Source organism: Canis lupus, chromosome 6, assembly GCF_003254725.2.
Source record: "Canis lupus dingo isolate Sandy chromosome 6, ASM325472v2, whole genome shotgun sequence".
NCBI classification, from domain to species: domain Eukaryota; kingdom Metazoa; phylum Chordata; class Mammalia; order Carnivora; family Canidae; genus Canis; species Canis lupus.
Window position 1 is genome coordinate 13,217,101 of NC_064248.1, and position 21,527 is coordinate 13,238,627.

Genomic DNA, 21,527 nt, shown 5'->3' on the forward strand with positions numbered 1-21,527 from the left:
AGCGGTTCTTCTTCTCCAAAATATAGATTTAATACTTCAATGGAAAGCTAAATAATAGCTAAGAGAAGAAAGAAAAAGGGCCTCTCATCCATCTTTAGGAGCAGAGAAAACTCCACCGCTTGTATATCTCTAGATACTCCCCTCGCCTTTTCAACAAAAAAATAGTGGGTGTATTAAACAGTGAATCTCCTTGGAGAGTAAATTGCAATATTTTTCCTCAGTTTATTCAGCAGAACTTCCACAGTGGCATGGGCAGATTCATCCAGTATGAAGGTGCTAGTGATTTCATTATTGTGGTAACAAAAGGCTGTTGTATTCACTGTCTGTGTGATAATTAATTTCGGGGCACTGTCTTCCTGTGTGGCTGATTTCCACTGTGGCTGTGTGTGATGTGGGTAGTGCAGCCTGGCATGCCTCTTGCACTGACCGGGTCTTTTTTTTTTTCAAGATTTTATTTATTTATTCATGAGAAACACAGAAAGGAGAGAGAGAGAGGCAGAGACACAGGCAGAGGGAGAAGCAGGCTCCATGCAGGGAACCCGACGTGGGACTCCATCCCAGGTCTCCAGGATCATGCTCTGGGCTGAAAATGGGGCTAAACCGCTGAGCCACCGGGGCTGCCCTGACCGGGTCTTTAAAACAGGGTCGAACACACAGGAGAGCAAAGAGCGATGAACACTTAGTGTTTCAAAGACACAACGAAGGAGAGAAGGCTGGAGGTTTCTCCATGGAGATGGAGTTTGGCACCCCGTCTGCGATGACCTGGGTCACTTGGACTCAGGTCGTCTGCCTGAGGCTGGGGCTGTATACTCGCCAGGAGGCTGCAGAGCCCTCTAATGGGTTTTGGGTGTGCGCGGACTGGGTTGAAAGACACACTGCAAAGATTCATGGTCTCTTTTCAAGCTGGTCTCCACTGCACACTCACATGTTCACATTCAGCCATGTTTCCTTCATTAATAATCATGACAGCAGCAAAATTTATATTCCAACTATACAGGAGCTGCATCTTGTCGCAGCCCTCGTGTGCGGGTCATGCCCTATATTCATCAGTGAATACTAAAGTCGATATCTACCTCCATGGTGTGATGAAAGGGATGTGAGGGGAAAAGAAAAAAAAAAAAAGACTAAGTGACAGAGTCAACATTTGCCCGTGGCTAATTACGGTTGTCCTTTTTTAAATTAAACATTTTATTTTGAGATAATTGCAGAGTCCCACACGGTTGTAAGAAATAATAGAGATCTTAGGCATCCTCTGATTTCCCTCAATGGTGACATCCTGCAAAACTACAGCCCAACATCACACCCAAGACACTGACAGCAAAACAGGGGACCTACCCTACTCTCACCTCCCTGGTTCTGCTTGTACGCATATGTGGGCACGCATGGGTGTGTGCAGGTTTGGCCCTAGGCAATGTCACCAGTGCGTGGGCCCATGTACCCACAGTCAAGAGGCAGAATGGGCCCATCACCCGAGGGTCTCACACGCTTCCCTTTTATGACCATGGCCATCCCAACATCCCATCCTTCACCTCTGGCAACCACTCATTTGTTCTCCATCAGTAATCCTATCATTTCAGGAATGATATAAGCATGGAATCATGCACAGTATGTAACCTTTTGAATTGATTTTCATTTGGCCCAAATCCCTTGGGATTCATCCCAGAGGAAGTACACTTTGATAACAAAACCCAGCACATATAAATGGTAATACCACCAGGACCAAAAGGCCTTCCCCCAGGCACTGGGCACAGATACTATCTGGCACCATGGCCAGTGTCCTGATGCCACTCTTCCTTATTCTGCAGTGCCACCCAGGCTCCCCCAAGTGCCTGGGGAGGAACCTAGCGTGGGGTCAGAGACAAGAGTGCTCATCACACAGTTGCCCGAAGCATGCTGGAGCTGAGCAGAGGCAAGGCTCTGGGGCAGGGACACATGAGACGCCTGGCCAAGGTCACTCGTGTGAACACTGCTATTCCCCATCCTAGACAGTTACCATGGGAGCCTGGCACAAACTCACCTGCCCCACATGCTCTGCAGTACCAACTGCAGGGCCGCCAGGCTCCTTGGGCACAGTCTGGAAGGGCATCCTGCCAACGCTTGCAAGGTGCCATCTCTCTCCTCTGGAGCCAATGATCAGGGAGGTTTTAGTAGCTGACAACTAGGAAGGCCGGGAGTGGCGTGGGCAAAGCATGTTTGTTCATTCACTAATGCTCCCGCCTCATTCCTGAAACTTTTCCAGGTGGGTGAGTGAAGCAGAGTAGGTGCACAGCTGCCAAGGTACTGAAAGGCCCATGTGGCTTCTGATGGTGATTTTATTTCTTTTCCTACCATCCATGTGTTATGAGTTCTCTCACTGCTGACCCTTCATATCAACGTAACTCAACAGGTACTCAGAAGATTTTTTTCTCTTGACCCACAGCTACTTTTACACGTAGTTAGCTGCAAGGACAAAAGTAGGGGGCACACCAGGCATATCCACAATGAAAGGGCTATGGGTTGAATAATGTGTCGTGAATTAGTTGTCTTGTGCACAGACTCTTGCAACCAATTAACCTCCGAGGGGGAAGTGTGTGTCTTAGCTAATTGGCAGCAACCCTTTCTAGAAAGGGCACACTGCCAACATCGGTGCACACCAGACTTAAAAATTTATCACAACTGTAGCCAATAAAACTGAGGATTGAAACTCACACCTTTACCCCTCTTGAAACAAGATGAAGACATCAGAAAAACGTTCCCATCCCGTGTTGAGAAGCAGCCAGCCATGCTGATCATGCTCCACTGTCCTAGTCTCAGAACAGGAGGTGGGATGCCTTCCAGGATGCCTGAACCTGGGGCCTCTGTCAATTCCCCCATTCTCCCAAATGCCAGGGCCTTACAGCACTCATGATGGCCTCATGGAGGCAGCTACGGCAAATGGTCCATGTGTCCCAAGGATTCCTCATGCTCTCCTGCCAAAGGCCTCACATGTAGGACTTACCACAAGACCCAAGGATGCTCCCTATTCTTTTCCAGAATGACCATCTCATCCCAGGGTGTGTCCTTGACTTGTCACCATCAGCCACACATGGTATCTTGGTCCACTGGGAGGGGAAGAATGGCCTCCAGGTGTTCACCTCCCTGGTCACCAGGACCTGTGAACACGTCCTGCTACCTGGCAAGATGGCCTCTGCAGGTGTGGCTAAGGGTGTCAATCTTAAAATGGAAAGGTGGTCATGGGTTGCTGGGCAGGCCCAGTCCCATCACCAGAGCCTTTAAAAACAGTGGCCTTGCTGCCGCTGGAGGAGGAGATGAAGGAGGGAATTCAGAGATCCACAGCATGAGAACTGGCTGGTGCTGCTGGCTGTGGAGAAGGTGGCCTAAGCCACAGGGAGCAGGGCGCCTCTGAGACCTGATAGTGGCCCCAACCAATAGCCAGGAAGGATGCGAGGACCCAGTCTCTCAATCCTATGCCCTGGATCCTGCCCATCCTGAGGAAACCAGGAAGCGGATTCTCCCTGAAAGCCCCCAGGAAGGTGGTCATCCCAAAGGCTTGACGCTGGATTCATCAGGCTATGGCAGAGAAACTGACGGAGCCCACCCCCAGGACTGTGGGGCCCAAGCAGCCCCACAGCCACACTGCCTCCTGCACAGCAGAGACTCGCCTTGTTGGCAAATCCCGAGTCGGCCTTCAAGATCAGCCCTAGAATTCCTTATTTGGCAGGGTCCTCCCGGCTTCCTTGCACAGGATGCCCCCTCCACACTGGGCCTTCCTCGGAGAGTGCCTGGCACAGTTTTCGAGGAGACACTTTTTTTTTAAGATTTTACTTATTTATTCCTAAGAGACACACACACACACACACACACACACACAGAGAGAGAGAGAGAGAGAGAGAGGCAGGGACACAGACAGAGGGAGAAGCTGGCTTCCCACAAGGAGCCCGACATGGGACTCGATCCTGGGTCTCCAGGATCATGACCTGAGCTGAAGGCAGATGCTCAACCACTGAGCCACCCAAGTGTCCCTCCAAGGAGATACTTAAAAACTATCTGCTAGAAGGAGAGCTACAGATTACCAAGGATCTTAAATCCTTGAAGCCCTCCAGGGGAGCAGGTGTGTTCCATTCATCTTTGCAAATCCTCCCTTCATTCTCTCTTGCCAGGCTGGCACTTTAGCAGTGTCCTGCACACACCGTGGGGTCCACAGATGGCTGGCAGATAAGCAAGGGGCAGAGACAGCCAGGGAGCCGGGAAGGACGGATGGTACATGAAGGCACACCCCTGTGGCTCCCTACCGAGTGCACCCTGCTCCGTCCCACAAGGTCACAGCTGGCCTGCCGATCCTGTATTCAGAGCAGACAACCCAAGCACCACTGGTGTTTGCCTCTGGGCTTCATGTGGTCCTAACCTGCTGTACAGGTAAGTTCCAGCTGTGACAGGGCACTGATGATTAACATGGGCACTGCCCATGCAGGCCATATGTAAAAGCGGGAAGAAGACATTTTGAGTTCATCCAAACCAACACAAATGGGTTATAAGACAGGAGTAGAGGGTTTGGCCACCACAGGGCTCTGTTCTGGCCACATGCTCAGATTCCCAGAGGGCCTCCGCCCCTGGTACTTGGTGCACGAGGTCAGGTGCCCCTTCCCACCATTGGTGTGCCCTCTGTGCTGCCATAAGCACATTGTGACAGCCTGCTTTCCACACCAGAGTCCTTGATGTGGGGGCCACGGCTACACACAGTGTAGAAGATGTAAACCCAAGGAGTAGTAGTGGGAAAGGAAGGAAGAGAAGGAGGGGAGGAAGGAAGGAAGGAAGGAAGGAAGGGAAGCATTTTATGTTGGGATCCAAACACTAAAGGGTAGCTCAGTCTCAGCTCTAGAAGACCTTCTGGAATAGATATACTTCTTGATTGTGGTATTCCTATCAGCCAGGAGATGATACACATAATCTGTGATTTTTTGATAGTTATGGTACTGTAACTCCTGAATGATCTGTGTATGCAAACCAGAACTGACCGAGACACACAGAGACTCACCCTGATGTGTGTCTGAGTGCGCTGTTGGGGGTGGGGGGTGGGGAGCCAGTGCGTGGGGATGCGGCCACTCACAGAAGCAGGTAAGTGTGTGAACAGCAGTGACAGGAGACAATGTCATTTGTGAGTCTGAACGGGAAGACATACACGCTGCTTCTCACTGAATCTGAGATGTTGCAGTTGTGGGTAAAAGCCATTGTCCTTTTACTTATCCCTGAGAAAAAAGGCTTCCAGGGATTGTGAGACACATCCTGATTTCAGGTACAGTAAAGGTGGAAAATGTGTGTCAACTAATTGTTGGTAAACAACTAATTCAATGCCACAGGTGATATAACTACCAAGAACTAATAAAGCTGCCATTTCTGTGCTTCTGTGGCCCAAACTACTTTTACTGTCCACAGTATGAACCAGTCTCATTTCCTACCTCGTCTACAGTTTATAGTTGTAGAAACTGAGGCCAACAGAGGCAGAGGAACTCGTTTGAGTCCGTGAGTGGTGCTGAGAGAGTCTGAGCCCAAGTGTATCCCCACAGCCCAGCCCATCACATACGGTGTGTGGCTGACCCCCAGGGTGCCCACACGCTCCGGAGCACAGCTGAGAGCAGGGCAACAGCTGGGAGAAGTGCTGAAGGACAGACAGATTCACCAACCAGGTAAGGTGAGTCCTGGGGCGGAAAGGCATTCATCTCAAGCACAGGCATGCACGGATGCTCAGAGTCTGATGGATGACACTCAGAGCCTTGGGTTGGCCTCTCCAAGAAGCAGACAGGAAGACAAGGTTCGCTGCCCCTGGTTTATCTGATAGGTGATAGAAACACCACCAGGAGAGGGAGGTGAGCTGACATGAGCATGCGACCAAGTCAGCTCATCTACTGGGGACACTAGAAGCCAGGGGGAGCACAACCTCCAGATTGCATCTCATCACAGCAGGGAGAGAGCGCCGCTATTTATCCACCTGTCCATTAGAGCCAGTTCTTCCAACCCATCTGGCTCCAGTGGCCAGATGGGGGTATGAGGAGGGAATGGTGGTGCCAGGAGTTGAAGCCAGGAGGGGAAGGGGGCCCGTCAGGTGTCTGCCTCAGCACGTGGGGTGTTGAGTGGCGCAGGGAGTCGGGGGCTTTCAGGGAGCAGGTGGACAGCAGGGCAAAGAGCCCAGGAATAGCAGCAGGCCGGAGTGGAGCAGAGACAGAGGGGAACGTGGACCCAGGAGGCCTGTGCCCCCTGCTGCATGGACAGCCACCAGGACTGCCCGCGGGATGACGCTGCCTGCGCTCCTGTTCAGGCCTTGGAAATTAAGCAAGATGCCAGGAGAGTTGACAGGCGGAAGAAACAGCCGCCACTGCCCTGTCTTGTCTCGTCAGCTGAGATGAAAGTAACTGAAAGGCAGCGTGTTTCCGCCTTCTGACATCCGCCTGCTTGCGGGGACAGCTCCCTGCCCGGCCTCATAGCGTGCAGGGGACCCTCTCTCCCAGACCGCCACTCGGGATTCACAGAGGTGCTCTCAGGGCTCTTTCCAGATGATTCCACCACAAAATCCTACCTGTCAGAGCACATCCTTGTAAATAAGAGGGAATGTAAATCAACATCATAAAGACACAGAGTTGTGTACCTTTCAAAGCTGGGACACAGAGCAATGAACAGTCTGCTTCAGAATTCAGTTGTAAGTGCAAAACCAAAGCTCATAACATAGATTCAAATATTTCTAAACGGAAGTATGATGGAAACAAATGTTCTAGTTTACGGGAAGATAGATTTCTTCTCTTGTTTAAATTACCTTACGATGTTTTAAGACAATCTAGTCCTGTCTCCTGGAGATTGACATGTCACACATTTTAATTTTGGTTCAATCTATAATGTGCTGTGCTCATGTCGCTATGGAAGGGCCGTCATGGGAAAGTCTTCACAGGGAATTGGACCTTGGTGTTGCCCTCCATGTGGAAGTACAATGAGAGAGGCAGCAAGAAAACTGGTTCAGTCCCCTCATGCGGAGTTAGCCACGACGTGTGACTCAAGGCCTGTTCTCCTGATACTTTAAAGATTTTTGTGCTTCATTCAGAGGGACCGACAGGCTTGTGTGTATTTGGTAGAGTTGTTTTCAGGCCACTCCTTTCATGATTGAAAGGAGTGATGCATGCAAGGCAAACTGCCTTTTATGCAGTATTTTTTGATACTCTTGCTCATTTCATAGGAAAATACAAGCTTTTATTCTTTTTTAGTTGGTAAAGTGGCAAACCGCAAAATATGTCATGTGAGGAGCCACTGGTCTCCCCAGGGCTCCTTGCTGATTTGACCTTTCTCATCCTTTTCCCTTCTTCCTGAAAAGGAGAGAAGAGGCAAAGATTCTGCTTCCTGGGGTCAGCTGCCATGGCACCTCTTATCTGCAGCGGCCACCACCCTGCTGGATGGGTCACGGCGATAGTGACCACAGCTACTTAATAAGACTAAAGGTATTACAGAGGCTGAAGAAGCATGAGAAATAAAGGCACTTGCTTCACAATGTAATGTAATCTTACCATAATCTGAAAGCACACTGAGGATCCCCTTAGCCACCGTACAACACACTCACCCTGAACATGGACATGTTCCAGTGTCTAGAGCGAGTCCTGTGTGCCCAATCTCATCTTCTTGCTCTCCCTGGACCCTTCACACATGTCCTGGGAAGCAGCTCTATTCTCACCTTTTAATTTAATAGAAGCTAGTATTCCAAAGGTTTTGTTTTGTTTTGTTTTGTTTCTGGGTCAAAAACTACCAGTAATAGGATAATCTCTGAAAACTGACTCTAACAGCCCCGTGAGGGCTACAGAGAAGCTTAGTGGCAAATAGGCCAGTACAAGAAGGGGATATATGTGACAAGGACATTGCTACACCACTCCCCAAGCTTGGTGATCATTAGTATCCAGAATAACATTTCTTGGAAGCATTTAGAACATCAGTGCTTTGGGTCTAGCGGGCTTATATACTTGGAAAAAGAAGAATGGGGTGAATCTGGAAGGTAGTCTCCACTTCACCCTCATTTTCTGAGTTACAAAGGGAGCAGGTGAGGCACGGATGTTCCCAGGCTGCTTCTGAGGCAGCACCGTGTGGGCTGCTCCCCAGGGACTGTGTGCCGTCTGCCGCCCAGCATTACCTATGATAGACAGAAAGGCTTTTGCTGTGGCTGCGTCGAAGGTGCTCCCACTCAGCGTTGCCTCGCAGACGTACAGCCCAGTGTCTGCAGACGTCGGGTTGCTGATGGTGAGGCGCCTCCCAAAGCTGTGGAGCCCACCACTGATCCTCACTCCGTTCCTCTTCCAGTTTACATGCAGCTCTTGGATGGGCCTGGGAGGACGCAGGGCATTAGTGACAAAGATGGTGAATCATGCAGATGGCAATAATAATAATTTCAGGCCCTCAGCACAAGCTTGACAAAGCTAATTCTACCAGGAACCATGGCGGGTTGAACAATGGACATTTAAAAATCAATCCCGATACGGCCTGACTCCCTTACGGCATGCATCAACAATACATTCTGCTCAAGGGCTATTGAGCAAGGATAGCTAATTGCAGCAGCAATGGACCATAAGTGCTAATGATTCCATTTGCTCAGGAAAAGAATGTTTAAAATAAATACTATTAGGGGACCTGGCTACATGGGAGGCACAATGACGGGAATGGTATTCTGGAGAGACCACTCACTGGGCCAAGAACACCCAGGACTGCAGAAGAGAAGAGGGATTAACTCTTTCCTTTGTATCCATGGGATTGAACTCCTGGCTTGAATTCAGCTGGACTCCCAGAGGCCAGAGGCCAGCACCCACAGCTAAACTGAAAGCAGGGCTTTCCAGTATAAATGGTACATTCAACGTAAGTACTGGGATACCAGGCTTGGAGATTCAGTTCCCCATCTTCCCATGCATGTTGTTCATGTAGACTTGGTGGACCAACCAGACCACCACTGCTAGAGGGGAAGCACATGGTGATGTGTCTTTCCACCAGAGTCATCTCATTACAGTAATAATGGATTCATATCCTCAGGGGATGACTAACCACATACCTGGCATTGGCTATGCATTCCAAGGTGATCTCGCTGGACCCAGCCACAACGCTTCTGTTGCCAGGGGGGACCACAATGACGGGAGCCATGGTTTCGGGTGTGCCAACATCTCCTATGGCAGAGAAAGCAAAAGTCCACGGGACTCTCCTAAGTATGGAAGATGTGAAGACTGGCACATAACAAATGTGGGATCATGTCAAGCCACTCTGATAGGACACCCGAATGTCCCAACCCCACCCCAACCATTTGTGGGAGCCCTTAGGTGTGGTCACTGTCACTGGTCTTCATCAGACTGTAGGAGTCTGCAGTGGAGTCCACAGCCTGTAAGCAAATATTATGACTGGAAATGAAGGGAACCAGAGCCTTACATTGACACCTGTACCTTGTGTGCATAAGGGCTTTAAAGTGGTGAGCATTTTCCAAAATGCTTGCTGACTTTATTTTTTTTATTGACTTAAGACCTTGCTTATTGAGTTACCTAGTCCACCCACTATTTTCAAATCTGCTCAATTCCACAAATATTCCATGTATCAGGCCCTCTGCTGGGCACGTGTGCTGTTAGAAAGTGGCCAGCTTTCTCACTTGGGCCCAAATTTGACTCCCTGAAGCAAACAGATTCAATCAACAAAGTTTTCTGTCCTGTGTACTTTCAATCCCTTTTTCTTCTCTGAAAAGTAAATATCCTGAATCCACTCTGTTTTTTGTGTATCAAATTATAAATAATTTAGCTCCTACTTCTGGTGACAAGGGAGAAAAAAATATAACATGTTTTTACTACTTTTCTCTAAAATACATGTAATATCAAAATTAAACTACCCACAGCCCACTTGATTGTTGTTTATGAAGACTGATCAAACATTTTTGGACCAGGGATTTCAATAAATGGTAGAGAAGGCAGAGACTGGAAATAAAAATAAATTTAGGTCCCACTAACGTGAAATGTTTCATCTAGTACCTGGCACTGGAGAGCTGTGCCCCTGTGCCTAGCACTGGGGACAGCTCTGGCAGTGAGGCTCTTGCCAGGAGCTGCAGTGGGGTTAGTGCTGCTAAGTGAGCACAGCAGGGAAAACAAGAACTGGCCCTGTCTGTGTTCTGGCTTCACTGCTTAAGTAATATGTGATTTTTTTATTTAAAGGTTCACATGGGAGCTTCTGGGTGGCTCAGTGGTTGAGCATCTGCCTTTGGCTCAGGTCATGATCTCTGGGTCCTGGAATTGAGTCCCATACTAGGCTCCCTATGGGACCCTGCTTCTCTCTCTGCCTATGTCTCTGCCTCTCTCTGTGTGTCTCTCATGAACAAATAAGTAAAATCTTTTAAAAAAATATAAAGGTTCATGTGAATAAAAAAAAAAAAAAAGCTTGATGTGGGCAGAGCTAACACATTAATTTTTTAACCTATACACTGATTACGTGGATAGAGACCAGTTTCCACGAGTCTGGGCCTCCCAGCCTCTCTGCCTCCAAGGCGAGCCCAGCAGGACCTGAAAACCTCCTTCTGATGCTCTCTGCTACCAATGTCCTAGAGGCCGCTGAGATGCTTGTCGGATTCCTTGGGAGATGCCCGAGTGCAGATACTTTCAGGATGGGGCAAAGGACAGAGGCTGACTGCCAATCAGATTAACAATCTGCCTGTCATCTGTGAAAGTTGCTGATGAGGAGAAATGACCTGAGAAGCTAATATTTGCAAATAGTTATGTGAAGTGAAGGAGAGCAGCAGCGAATGCTCAAAGGTCACTGAGCAAGGTGCTAATTTGGCATTAATCACCACTCAGCCACAGTGGCAGAAAAGGAAGCCCGTGCTCAGCACTTGTCACCGCCTGGGGAGGGAGGACAGGCCCTGGCGCACGTGGACCCTGGGAGATGGCATGCCATGCAGAGCAATGCCAGGGCTGAGCTTGCGGGCCCTCAGGGGTGCAGGGGACAGGGCAGTGCCATCCTGTCGTGGGTGCCAGCTACACCAGCAGATGGAGCAGTCCTTCGTTAGGCTTCAGACACAGCAAGTGGTATTTAAGTCACACAATATTCCCCAGGAGCCTCCCAGCGGGGTCGGCAGGACAAGTCCACTGACAACTCGGATTTGAATCAGGGCACAGGACACTTGTTGGAAAAGTAGGGGTAGGAGGTGCAGATTAACACATGGTTGCTCCTAGGTGGAGTATGTATGATACTGGTGGCAAGGTGATCTTGACTCCTGGGAGCAAAGCCATGCATTTGCTATTGACACTGCTGTCACAACTTTTAAGTAAAATTTTACCTAGTGCCCAGAAAGCAGATCTCCCAACAGCAGAGACATTGCTCATGACAGGACACCATGTTGGGGGCACTCTTCTGAAGCATTTAAATTTCAATTGAATTTGCTTGAGCACATGGGTGAAACAGACCAGCACAGAGAGGCTTCAAAATGCACCTGCCCCTGCATGACCACTTCACTTGTCACCTGGCAGCTTCGGTCATGTGGGAGATTCACTGTTATTCTGAAGAGACCCTGGGTCTCAGATGCAGGGGTCTGTCCTCTGGGCCATTCATCTTCAGTGGAGGAGACCCTGACCTATGAGTCCCTCTGCCTGTCCTATTGAGTGGCTGCATACAGTAGCGGGGTAGGAAGTAGATCGGTCTAGAGACAAACTATTAACTCTTCCCTCCATCTCCAGCTCCAGGTCATAACTGGCCCCTCCATGGCCCAGCCCACTCCAGCTGTCCCCAGGCATGTACCTCTGCCCCCATGGCCCCCACTCCTTCCTCCTTGAGCAGTTCTCCAGAAACTGGTTTCACCTACCATCTGTGAATCCGTCCTGTCTCCTTGTCATTATGCTCCTCAGTCTCTTTTTCCTTTACCGCTTTTCAGAGGTTTTTTTTTTCTTTTTTTCAGTGAGAGGCGGTAATAGAGGTGCTTTATCTGCCATTTTGAACCTGCCATGCTGACTTATCTACCCATTTTTCCCCCCACATTCAATTTTTAGAAGAGAGATGTAAAGAAGAATATCTAGGCATTTCAAAAAGAATAAAACAACCTCTTTATTTCTGCTCTTCCATAGCACCGAGATACAAAAGCACTCAAAATCCTTAATGATTGGTTATTTTTTCATAAATATTTCATAAATATTCCACAATAATGAGTCACTGCTCCCTCCTCCACCAGGGATATAACCCCTTCCCTCAATGGTCTACATTAACACAACATGGTTTAAACGCTATATGCCAGTGTATTAAGAATTATTTCCGAGAAGAATGAAAACAGAAGGAAGCGGGAGGGGAATGCACTTTTCCAAAGCTCCCGCGTAGCCACCACACCTCCTACTAAATAAATGACTGCGAACGTTCAATCTAACAACAAGACAAGAGAGCTATTACTGCTCCCCTTTTACAGACGAGAAAATTGAGTGTCACATGAATTCAAATGGCAGAGAAAGGGCTTAAATAAAGGAAAGTCTCCATCCGAAATTTGTCAACTTCTTTTCCCATAATGATGTCTGCTCCTAATAGAGACTTGGATGGTGCTCAGTTAACCAAAAATTAAATTAACTAGAATGCTCCTTCCCCCAACCATTTCCTTGAGACTTTACTATAGTTTTTCACCAGAACACGTCCTAGGCTGGTTTTAGGTGCTTGGAAGTGAAGATGTGGAATCAGAAGAGGCTTTCTGCAGAGGTCAGCAGCAAATGGACCCCAGGCAGCTTCAGTGGAGGCCTCTTTGTAGTTGCGGGAACACAGCATTTGAGCCCGGAAACAGCACCTAATCCTAGTCAATCCCCCGGCTCAAACCCCTTAATCGCTGGAGAGCTGAGTAGGGAGAAGCTGTCTAGGTTGCATTTAATTAAAAGTACATTTAAAGAATATCAAATCTCTCAAACAACAACAAAAAGGTTCAAAGTTTGCCTGAACTCCTAAGCTGCAGAACTGCTACAGATGAAGGAGGATAAATGGCAGACGCCCTGCTGTGCTGCTTTATGGGGAGAGAGACGGGGGATCAGGAACCCAGGAGTGGTGGGGAGTGAGGAGGAAACCTAGCTATCTCTGGGATGCCCAAGCAGAGGGCATTCCAGGCAGGGGACACAGCGCTGAAGGGCCCTCACTGTACAGCAGCTCGGAGTGCTGGAGGGGCTGCTGGGGGTTGCAGGCTGGAGCCCAGAGGGCAAGGGGAGATGTGGGGTGAGGTGTGATGATGGGAGGGGTCAGCTCAGGGAAAGCCAAGTACCTGGGGAGACTTCTGGGCAATATCCTAAGGGTGGATGGGAAGGTACTGGAACGTTTGGGGCAGAGGGTGATATGATGTCAGTTTTAAGAATCAAACTCTGGAATCCATTGCAGGGACCAAAGGAGGGCAAGAGAGGTCAGCCAGGAACAGAGACTGTGTGCTGGAGGTGGAACTAGGTTTGGAGCATTTTTCAAGGGCAGAGTCAGAGCTTGTTGATGATTGGATATGGGGATGTCTGTGGAAGAGGAGCTGTGGAGAGAGAAGATGCCATTTCTAAGGGGGAAAGACCAAGCGGGTGGACTTTTGGGAAGCAGTTCAGGAACTGGGTTTTGGATGTATTGGATGGAATGAGATGCCTACTGATCTCTAGGGTCAGCAGCGACCCCAGTGTACTCCTTCACACTTGGGTTTTACCTTTCTGCTCCCAAAGTTCATTTTGTGTCTTGTTTTCAACACCACCTCTGCCCATTCCTCAAAAGATTAAAAATACAACTACCATATGATCTAGCAATCCATTTCTGGGTATGAACCCAAAGGAAAAGAAATCACTAACTCAAAGAGATGTCTGCACGCCCATGTTCAAGGCAGCATCATTCACAACAGCCAAGACATGGAAATGAACTGTGTGTCTGTCTGTAGCTAAATAGCTAAAGAAAATGTGGTGCATTTATGAAATATAATTCAGCCATGAGAAAGAAGGAAATCTTGTCATTTGGTACAACATAGATGAACTTTGAGGGCCTTGTACTAAGTGAGATGAGTCCGAGAAAGATAAATATTGTATGATCTCACCTACATAAGGAATCTATAAATGTGGAACTCCTAGAAACAGAACAGACAGGTGGTTGCCAGAAGCAGGGAGGAGGAGAAACCAGTAAAGGTAGTCAAAAGGGACAAACTTTCATTTATAAGGTAAAGAAGATCTGAGGATGTAATGTTAAAAAAAAAAAAAAAAGTATGTAGGCATCGCCAAATGTCCACTGCGTAGCAAAACTGTGCCCGGTTGAGAACCACTGGTTCTAGGTCATACCCCTGGTCAGTGATATGGGCAGGAATAAAAATGAATAAAAATTCTTCCTTTAGAGTAAAAAAAAAAAAAAAAAAAAAAACAACAGAAAAAAGAAAAGAAAAAGTAAAGGAAAGAAAGCAAGCCTTCTGCTGTGGAGTGATAACTAGATAGACTCTCCTAACTGGGGTCTCAACGTCCACCTGGGCACTCTTCCTTGTCCCAAGCACTGCAGCCTGCGGGCAAGCCCGGATGACCCCATTCAGACAGCTGCCCGGGAACGCCGCCCCCACGGGTTCGGGCCCAGCAGGGCACACCAGACTAATGAATGACATCCAGCATCGGTCTGGGCACGCGGCTTCCTGAGCCTCTCTAGGCCCAGCTCCGTCCTTACTGGGCAGAGCCTGGAACGGCCCGAGGCCCGAAGCAGGGTGTGCCACTTACCTCGGAGCCTAACACGCTCGGACATGCAGCTGGTCTCCCCCTGACCCATCCCCCCCGCCCCGGAACTGTCCCCATAACTGTGACTTCCTTGCTTCCTATTTCCTTGCATTCCACTGTGAGGAGAACACGCAGTGATGATGTGCTTGCTGTTGACCGTCAGCCCCTTCTTCTCAAGCTGTTCTGTTGGACACGTAGACATAGTGACGTGGGGTGCTGGCCCAGTCCCTGGGAACAGACTCCATCAGGCTCCCCTTGCCCTGCGCCCCTAATCCCTTGGTCCTTCTCACTGCAAGCTTCTCTCCCTGCCCCCAACTATCCGTGACGAGGTTCCCACGTGCCCAGCACCTGAAAGGCACAATTATGACGAAAACAGTTTTGAATCCAATCAACCTGGAAATGCCACCACAGCTCCTCATTGGGAACAAGGCACTGAACTTCTCAGAGTATTTGTCAAATGACAGGCATTTTGCAGGGCCATTACCAGGGAGGGTAGGCATCTGCATGTCCATAGGGATGCGCAAGGAGCCCAGAAGGCACTGTGAACCTGGAGGCTAACAGCACTATGGTGGGATTGAGAAGGAAGCCCTCATCCCACCCCCCAGCTCTGTGCCCCGGCTGCCTCTGTCTGTTTTGCCAGTGCTGTCCTCCCCACGGGGCCCTGTCCTTGCTCTTCCCACCACGGGCGTAAGATGAACACCCTGCAGCCCCATTCTCAGCACAGAGGCACAGCCTACACTTGGATCCTCAGCACAGGCACATTTCCCCACCCTCTTCTTACAAACATATCAACATCTCCTTAAAAAATACAGACTTGTCTCTTTCAGGAAAGAGCCTGTGCCTGAAAGCAGTGGGATTTTCTAGGACATCTGAGAAAGCGGATCTCATGTTTGGGTTTCCTCTATAGCACCACTGTCTTGAGTTTCCTGATTCATAGGTGGGTGCCCCTGGCAAATACGCCTCAGGAAAGCTTTGCAGCAGCCAGCTCCAACAGGGCTGAGGCTGTAGGCTCGGCTCCCTGCATGCCACCCCAATCTTCTCCGGGCCACACCAGAAAATAATGAGGTCGAACGCTGCCCTCAACCTAAAGGTGCTGAGTCACATTTGCCCTGAGATACAAAACCCAGGCACAATTGCCACATAAACATGTGCAAGATGAGCAAGCCACGCGCCCTTCTGACATACAAGTAGACTTCTTCTATGAGAGACGCCTTTGTTAGTGGAAAAAATGTTAGTATGACAGCTGCCACACTTTCTAAGATTAGAAGGAAACTCTGGCTCTTCGATTCTTAGTATGTCTACAGCTACAGGGTTTTTATTTCTGTGAAAATAGGATCTCATCAAGAAGCTGGCAGGTAATGCAATCTACAGGACTATTTGAAACCTCAAAAGCTTCCTGCTCCAAAAACAACTGGCCCCCAAATTTGTAGGAACAAAAGAGAAAATAGGGTTGAAAACAAACCAGGGAGTAAAAGACAATGAAGGCTCTCAGTATTGAGCAATCAATCTTTAGCTTTTCTTTTTTTAATCTTTGTTCAATACTATTAATAATAACATATATGGGTTGTGCTGAGCAGATGACATAACAGTTACAGAAATGCTTTAAAATTCAGGCAACTGGCTATTTGGACAGAGCAACAGTGGCCTCTCCCGAGCCAGCACCATAGGTGCCCTGGCTCCTCTGGCACATGGTTCTCAGCTCACTGCAACATCACGATGCGCTGGTAGGTCTATCTACCTTTGAAAAAAATTTTTTAGAGATTTTATTTATTTGAGAGAAAGACCACGAACAGGAAGAGAGGCACAGGGAGAGAGAGAAAAAGACTCCCCGCTGAGAAGGAAGCTTGACCCAGGGCTTGATCCCAGGACCAAGATCATGACCTGAGCAGACACTTGACAACCTGAGCCACCCAGGTGCCTATAGGCCTGTCCACCCTTTGGAATGAGGGACAAATGCACCATTCATCTTGGTATGAAACAGTGTGCCTTGGCCTTAACAGCCGTTTGGCAAGTACTTGTTAAATGGAGAATTAAGTCTTATCCAAATAGAACAGGGTTGGTTACCATCAGCAGAGCATCACCCGTTCAGGACAATGCTACAGAGCATCACAGCAGAGCATTACGGCTATATGACCACTACAGAGCATCACAGCAACAGTAACAATGCCCTATTTCAAGTGCACTGCAACCACGCACTCCACTAGCACTGGGGATTCCAAGTTTTAATGGCACGAGGTCAGTGTCATCAAGGAGGTGTGTTTAGCAGAGGAAGATGTCCCGTAAACAGAGTATCAACAGGTTGTTGGGCTAGAAGAGGAACAGGGAGGGGCATAGCAGGACCTGGTGGGTGTGTGGTGGGGAGCTTAACTCTTCCAGGGGAATGAGGAAAGCCTAAGCCATGTCTTTGGAAAATGGATAGGCACTCATCAGGGGGAGGAGAAAGGAAAGGAACAGGAACAGGAAACAAAGAAGGGGAAAACCCATCCAGCCTATGTGGAAAAGTGCAAGTCCTTCTGGAGGTCAAGGGGAAGTGGGTCTAAGTGTGGCGTGATCAGGGTCCACACGACCCGCGGACTCAATCCAGTAAGGAATGGAATTGTCACCAGAGGACCCTAAGAAGGGGGCTATAATGAGTAAGAGATGGAGGGATGACACAGGGAGGAGGTAGAGGCAGCTGGTTTATGCACAGGAGGGCTCCAGGTTGCTGGCTGGAGTGGTCTGGGTGGATGGCAGAGCGACTCGGGTGAAAACTTGGAAGAGAGAAGGATTGGGGGTGAGGACATGGGCAAGTTAGGATGGAGATACAGGAAGGAGTTTGCAGAGAAGGCTATGCTCAGGTGCCTGTGGGGTGTCTAGGGGGCAGGTGCAGGGAGCATGGGCTGGTCAGCGTGGGAGTGGGGACAAATCCCGAGACAGGAAGGCCTCTCTGGGAAAGCAGGGGAAGCGAGGATGGAGGGCAGGCCTGGGACAAAACCCCAGCAGCACCTTTGCCAACCTTTGATGGGCAGGCCAAGGCCACAAAGCACTGCGAGGGGAGTGGTCAGAGGAGGAGGTTATAACACTACAGAAATGAGACTTTGTGCCATTCTTTTTTTCCAGGTGGACTGGAATTCACATTTATAAAATTGAGGCTAAAAAATTCTGCTCAGCTTTTAAAAGATTTTATTTAATTTTATTTAAATTCAGTGAATTAACAAATAGTGTGTTACGAGTTTTGGAGGTAGAGATCAGATGCATCAGTTGCGTTTAGCACCCAGTGTTCATTGTATCACATGCCCTCCTTCATGCCCATCAGCCAGTTACCCCATCCCTCTACCCTCATCCCCTCCAGTGACCCTCAGTTTGTTTCCTATGGTTAAGAGTCTCTTAAAGTTTGTCTCCCTCTCTGATTTCATTTTATTTTATTTTTCCCTCCATTTTTCTATGTTCCTCTGTTTTGTTTTTTAAATTACACATGAATGAGATCATATGAGAATTTCTCTCTGACTTATTTCGCTTGGCACAATATCCTCTAGTTCTGTCCACGTCGATGCACATGGTAAGATTTCATTTTTTGATGGCTGAGTAGTATTCCATTGTATATATATATATACACCACACCCTCTTTATCTATTCATCTGTCGATGGACATCTGGGCTCTTTCCATAGTGTGGCTCTTATGGACATTGCTGCTATAAACATTGGGGTCCAAAGGCCCCTTAGGAGCACCATGTTTGTATCCTTTGCTCTGTTCAGTTTTTGAAGATGAATCTTCGAATTTGTATTGTGGGACAACTGCTGAGGAATGCAGAGCTATATGTAGATAAAAATCCTGATTCTCAGCAACAAGGGTTTCACTGCACCACAAAACATATGGAGAACCGTCGAGCTGGAGACATTCTTTGTTCAGTTTCTGCAAACGGGCTGGTTCTGACCCCTCTCAGCCTGCTCTCTGACAATAAGAAGCCTCATTTAATTGGTCAGTCTTTTGTGATTCTTGACCTTCTCCCATGCACAGCAAGGGATACCGGTGCTCTTCTGAGGGGATGGGTAAAAACAGCTCCAAGATATTCTATTTAAAGAAAATCAGGTGGCTTTTCTGTTTATCAATTGCTTTTGCAGCTACTTGGAGTCTATCATCCTTCCCTGCATTATTAAAGTGGCCTGGCAAAGGGATTAAGTGCTTTCCTGCCTGCAGAAGCATGGCAACAGGTACATCTGATCTCTTGCCACCCTGGGGAGCCAGCATCTCAACAGCTCAAATCCTGTAATGCTGAACCAACCCAGGATACATATTTTTAAGAGACTGACATACACATATATATATTTATATTTATATATATCTCCAAGAATTCATAGAAATCAATATTACTTTTTTCATTAAAATGTGCTACAGTGCAAGGTATGTCAGCAACAGACAGACCAGGTCATTCTCTAAGACTGCACAAGCTGATTTCCTCGCAGCAGAACCTGGGCAATGTCAATGGGCACTGTTTTTTGACAATGAATAAACGGCATGATTTCTTTCCTGATGGGGGGAAAAATAACCCTCTTCACTAAGTAGAAGGTTCCTCTACTTCTTACTTTGGCCAAGTTCACTTTTTAATTTGGAGTCAGCCAGCACCTGAAGAGGTGAAGCTGGAGTATTAATTTCTGGGTTAATAATCTGTTGTGTGTGGAGGTATCTAAGGATACTTTCCTGTTCTTTTAGATGCCATGTCCCTCATCATTTGTCAGCAGAACCTGGGCACAAACCACAATGGCATCACACCAGTGCAGGGAGAAGGCAGCGGGGGGTGGGAGTGGCACTGGCGGCATGCTTATGGGGGCAAACCCAATCACAAATGCTCTCGTGGTTTTCTGAAGAGGAGTGTGCACCAGCTGACTCGATTCTTCTTGTTTACTGTCCAACAAGAGGAGGGAAAGAAAAATGGGAGGAAATACAGCACTCTGGGCCATTTACAATTTTATCTTTACATGTACTTCCATTTTTATCTCAATACACTTCTGGACTTTTTTATAGACAAGAGACGATAAATAAAATAATATGACAGTTTGACAAACAATCCAGGAGTTTCTTTTCTTCTCATTTATAATATATTTGAAAACTTGCACATTTGGAAATGAATGGAATGTAACAAAGAATGTGTTTTCATCAGCTTTGTACTGGGCAGAGAAAAATGAAGGTAATAGAGATAGCTCTACAGTGGGCTTATTTATCTATTTATTTGGGGATGAGCGCAAATTGGTATACAGAAGACAGGATTTAGGAACTGCATGACTGGACACTGGAGTGATCCAAATATCTGATTCAAAAGATAGGAGCTGATAACCTGCCTTTTATTTAAACACATAAATGCATAATCTGCCACTTAATAGAAGAACCATAACCAATAGAAAAACTGGGACTATAAGCAGTTTGGGTGGGCCAGAGGGGTAAGATAATACGTTTTTCACAAGATTAGGTCAATTTTCTGAATGGCATTCTAAAATTATTGAGAATGTAATTAGGAACAATAACAAATTACTTTTAGCTTTAATGAAGAAATTCCCTTGAGTACATTTGCCAAACATGCAAATCTGGGCATGGAGTCAAGCCCACCGGGGCAATCGCTGCCCATCTGAGGCTGTTAGCAAGGACAATGTGAAAATGCAGACACCTTGGAAGAGGCCTCTGAAGGCTCAGTCCTCCTCCACCCCCCAAGCTGGAGGAGCTCTCTCGCAAAAAGTTCTCTTCAAAGTTCAAATAAGAGACACAAAATATTTAGAAGTTGGTAGATCTGTAGGAAGAACAGCATTGCACTTACTAAACTGTAAAGGAGGGATCAGAGCATTTGATTTTTCCCTAATGGCCACCAACCCATCATTTTGAGGATAGAAGCTATGCTGCCTGGTGATCTCTGCCTCTGCTGGCTAGAGAGCTCCATGACGAGGAGTTCCAGTTCTCCTGCCCTGCTCTGCTCTTCCCCGGTCCTTCACCTTCTGACGTACTGCTTGCTGGACTTGTTTTGTCTGTGTCTTGTGATCTCATGAGATTGAAAGACCAGGAGCTCAGGCGTTATTATCAGTTCTGTTTGGGCCATACTCCCCCTGCCTCAGACAAGGCATGATGCTTACTTAGGTGTGCAGTAAAAACCTCGAGTGATCTCAGAGAGGAGGCCTGGGGACAAGTCCTTCCTTCCTGTGTCTACAGGAGAACTCCACCAGGCTGGACATAACAGAACTGAGGAGTAACATCTTCAGATCACGAGAGAGGTCTCATTGAGGACCATCCTACTCTAGACCCCTAGCCACTCTGCAAAGAACTCCCAGATATGCCAGCCGAGGCCAGGCCCCAGTGACCACAGACATAAAGCCAGCCAGGTCTTCTCTGGGGTGTCTTCCTCATGGCTCCATATTCCTGAGCTTCAATCACAGACCACATAGCAGCACCCTGAAGTATCCTGGCTGCCCCCTTCTGACAAGAGTACTCTCACCTATAAAACTTCCTCCATTCCTACCTTCCCCAACTCGCACTGGTTCCTCCTGAGTCCCGCCCATGTACCCGGGCCTGAGAACATGTCACTTCCTCCATGAAAGCTTCCCAAGCCCTTGGTAATGATGATCCTCCCTCTTTGTTATGTGTGGTGCACTTTTTTATAATTGTGGTTAATATACATACCTGAAGGTTACCATTCTTAAGTGTATTGTTCTTTGGCATTATTAATTCGTGTTGTTTTACAACCATCACTGACATCCTTCTCCAGAACTTTCTCATCTTCCCAAACTAAAACTCTGTGTCCATCACACCCTGATCCCCTCTCACCAACTCCAGCCCCTGGCTCCCACTTTCTACCCTCTGTCTCTGTGAGTTTGACCCTAGGT

General features: G+C 47.9%; 1 protein-coding gene across 12 annotated transcripts in view; it reads right to left on the bottom strand.

Moving 5' to 3' along the window:
- SDK1 (sidekick cell adhesion molecule 1) overlaps nucleotides 1-21,527 on the bottom strand; it is a 911,663-nt gene that overhangs the window by 235,815 nt on the left and 654,321 nt on the right. For all 12 annotated transcript variants that reach the window (XM_049111183.1, XM_035717437.2, XM_049111182.1 and 9 more), the window contains 2 exons: nucleotides 9,044-9,155; nucleotides 8,138-8,328 (listed from right to left, as the gene is read on the bottom strand). In XM_049111183.1, the coding sequence (XP_048967140.1) occupies nucleotides 8,138-8,328; nucleotides 9,044-9,155 (303 nt within the window). The remainder of the gene's footprint in view (nucleotides 1-8,137; nucleotides 8,329-9,043; nucleotides 9,156-21,527) is intronic.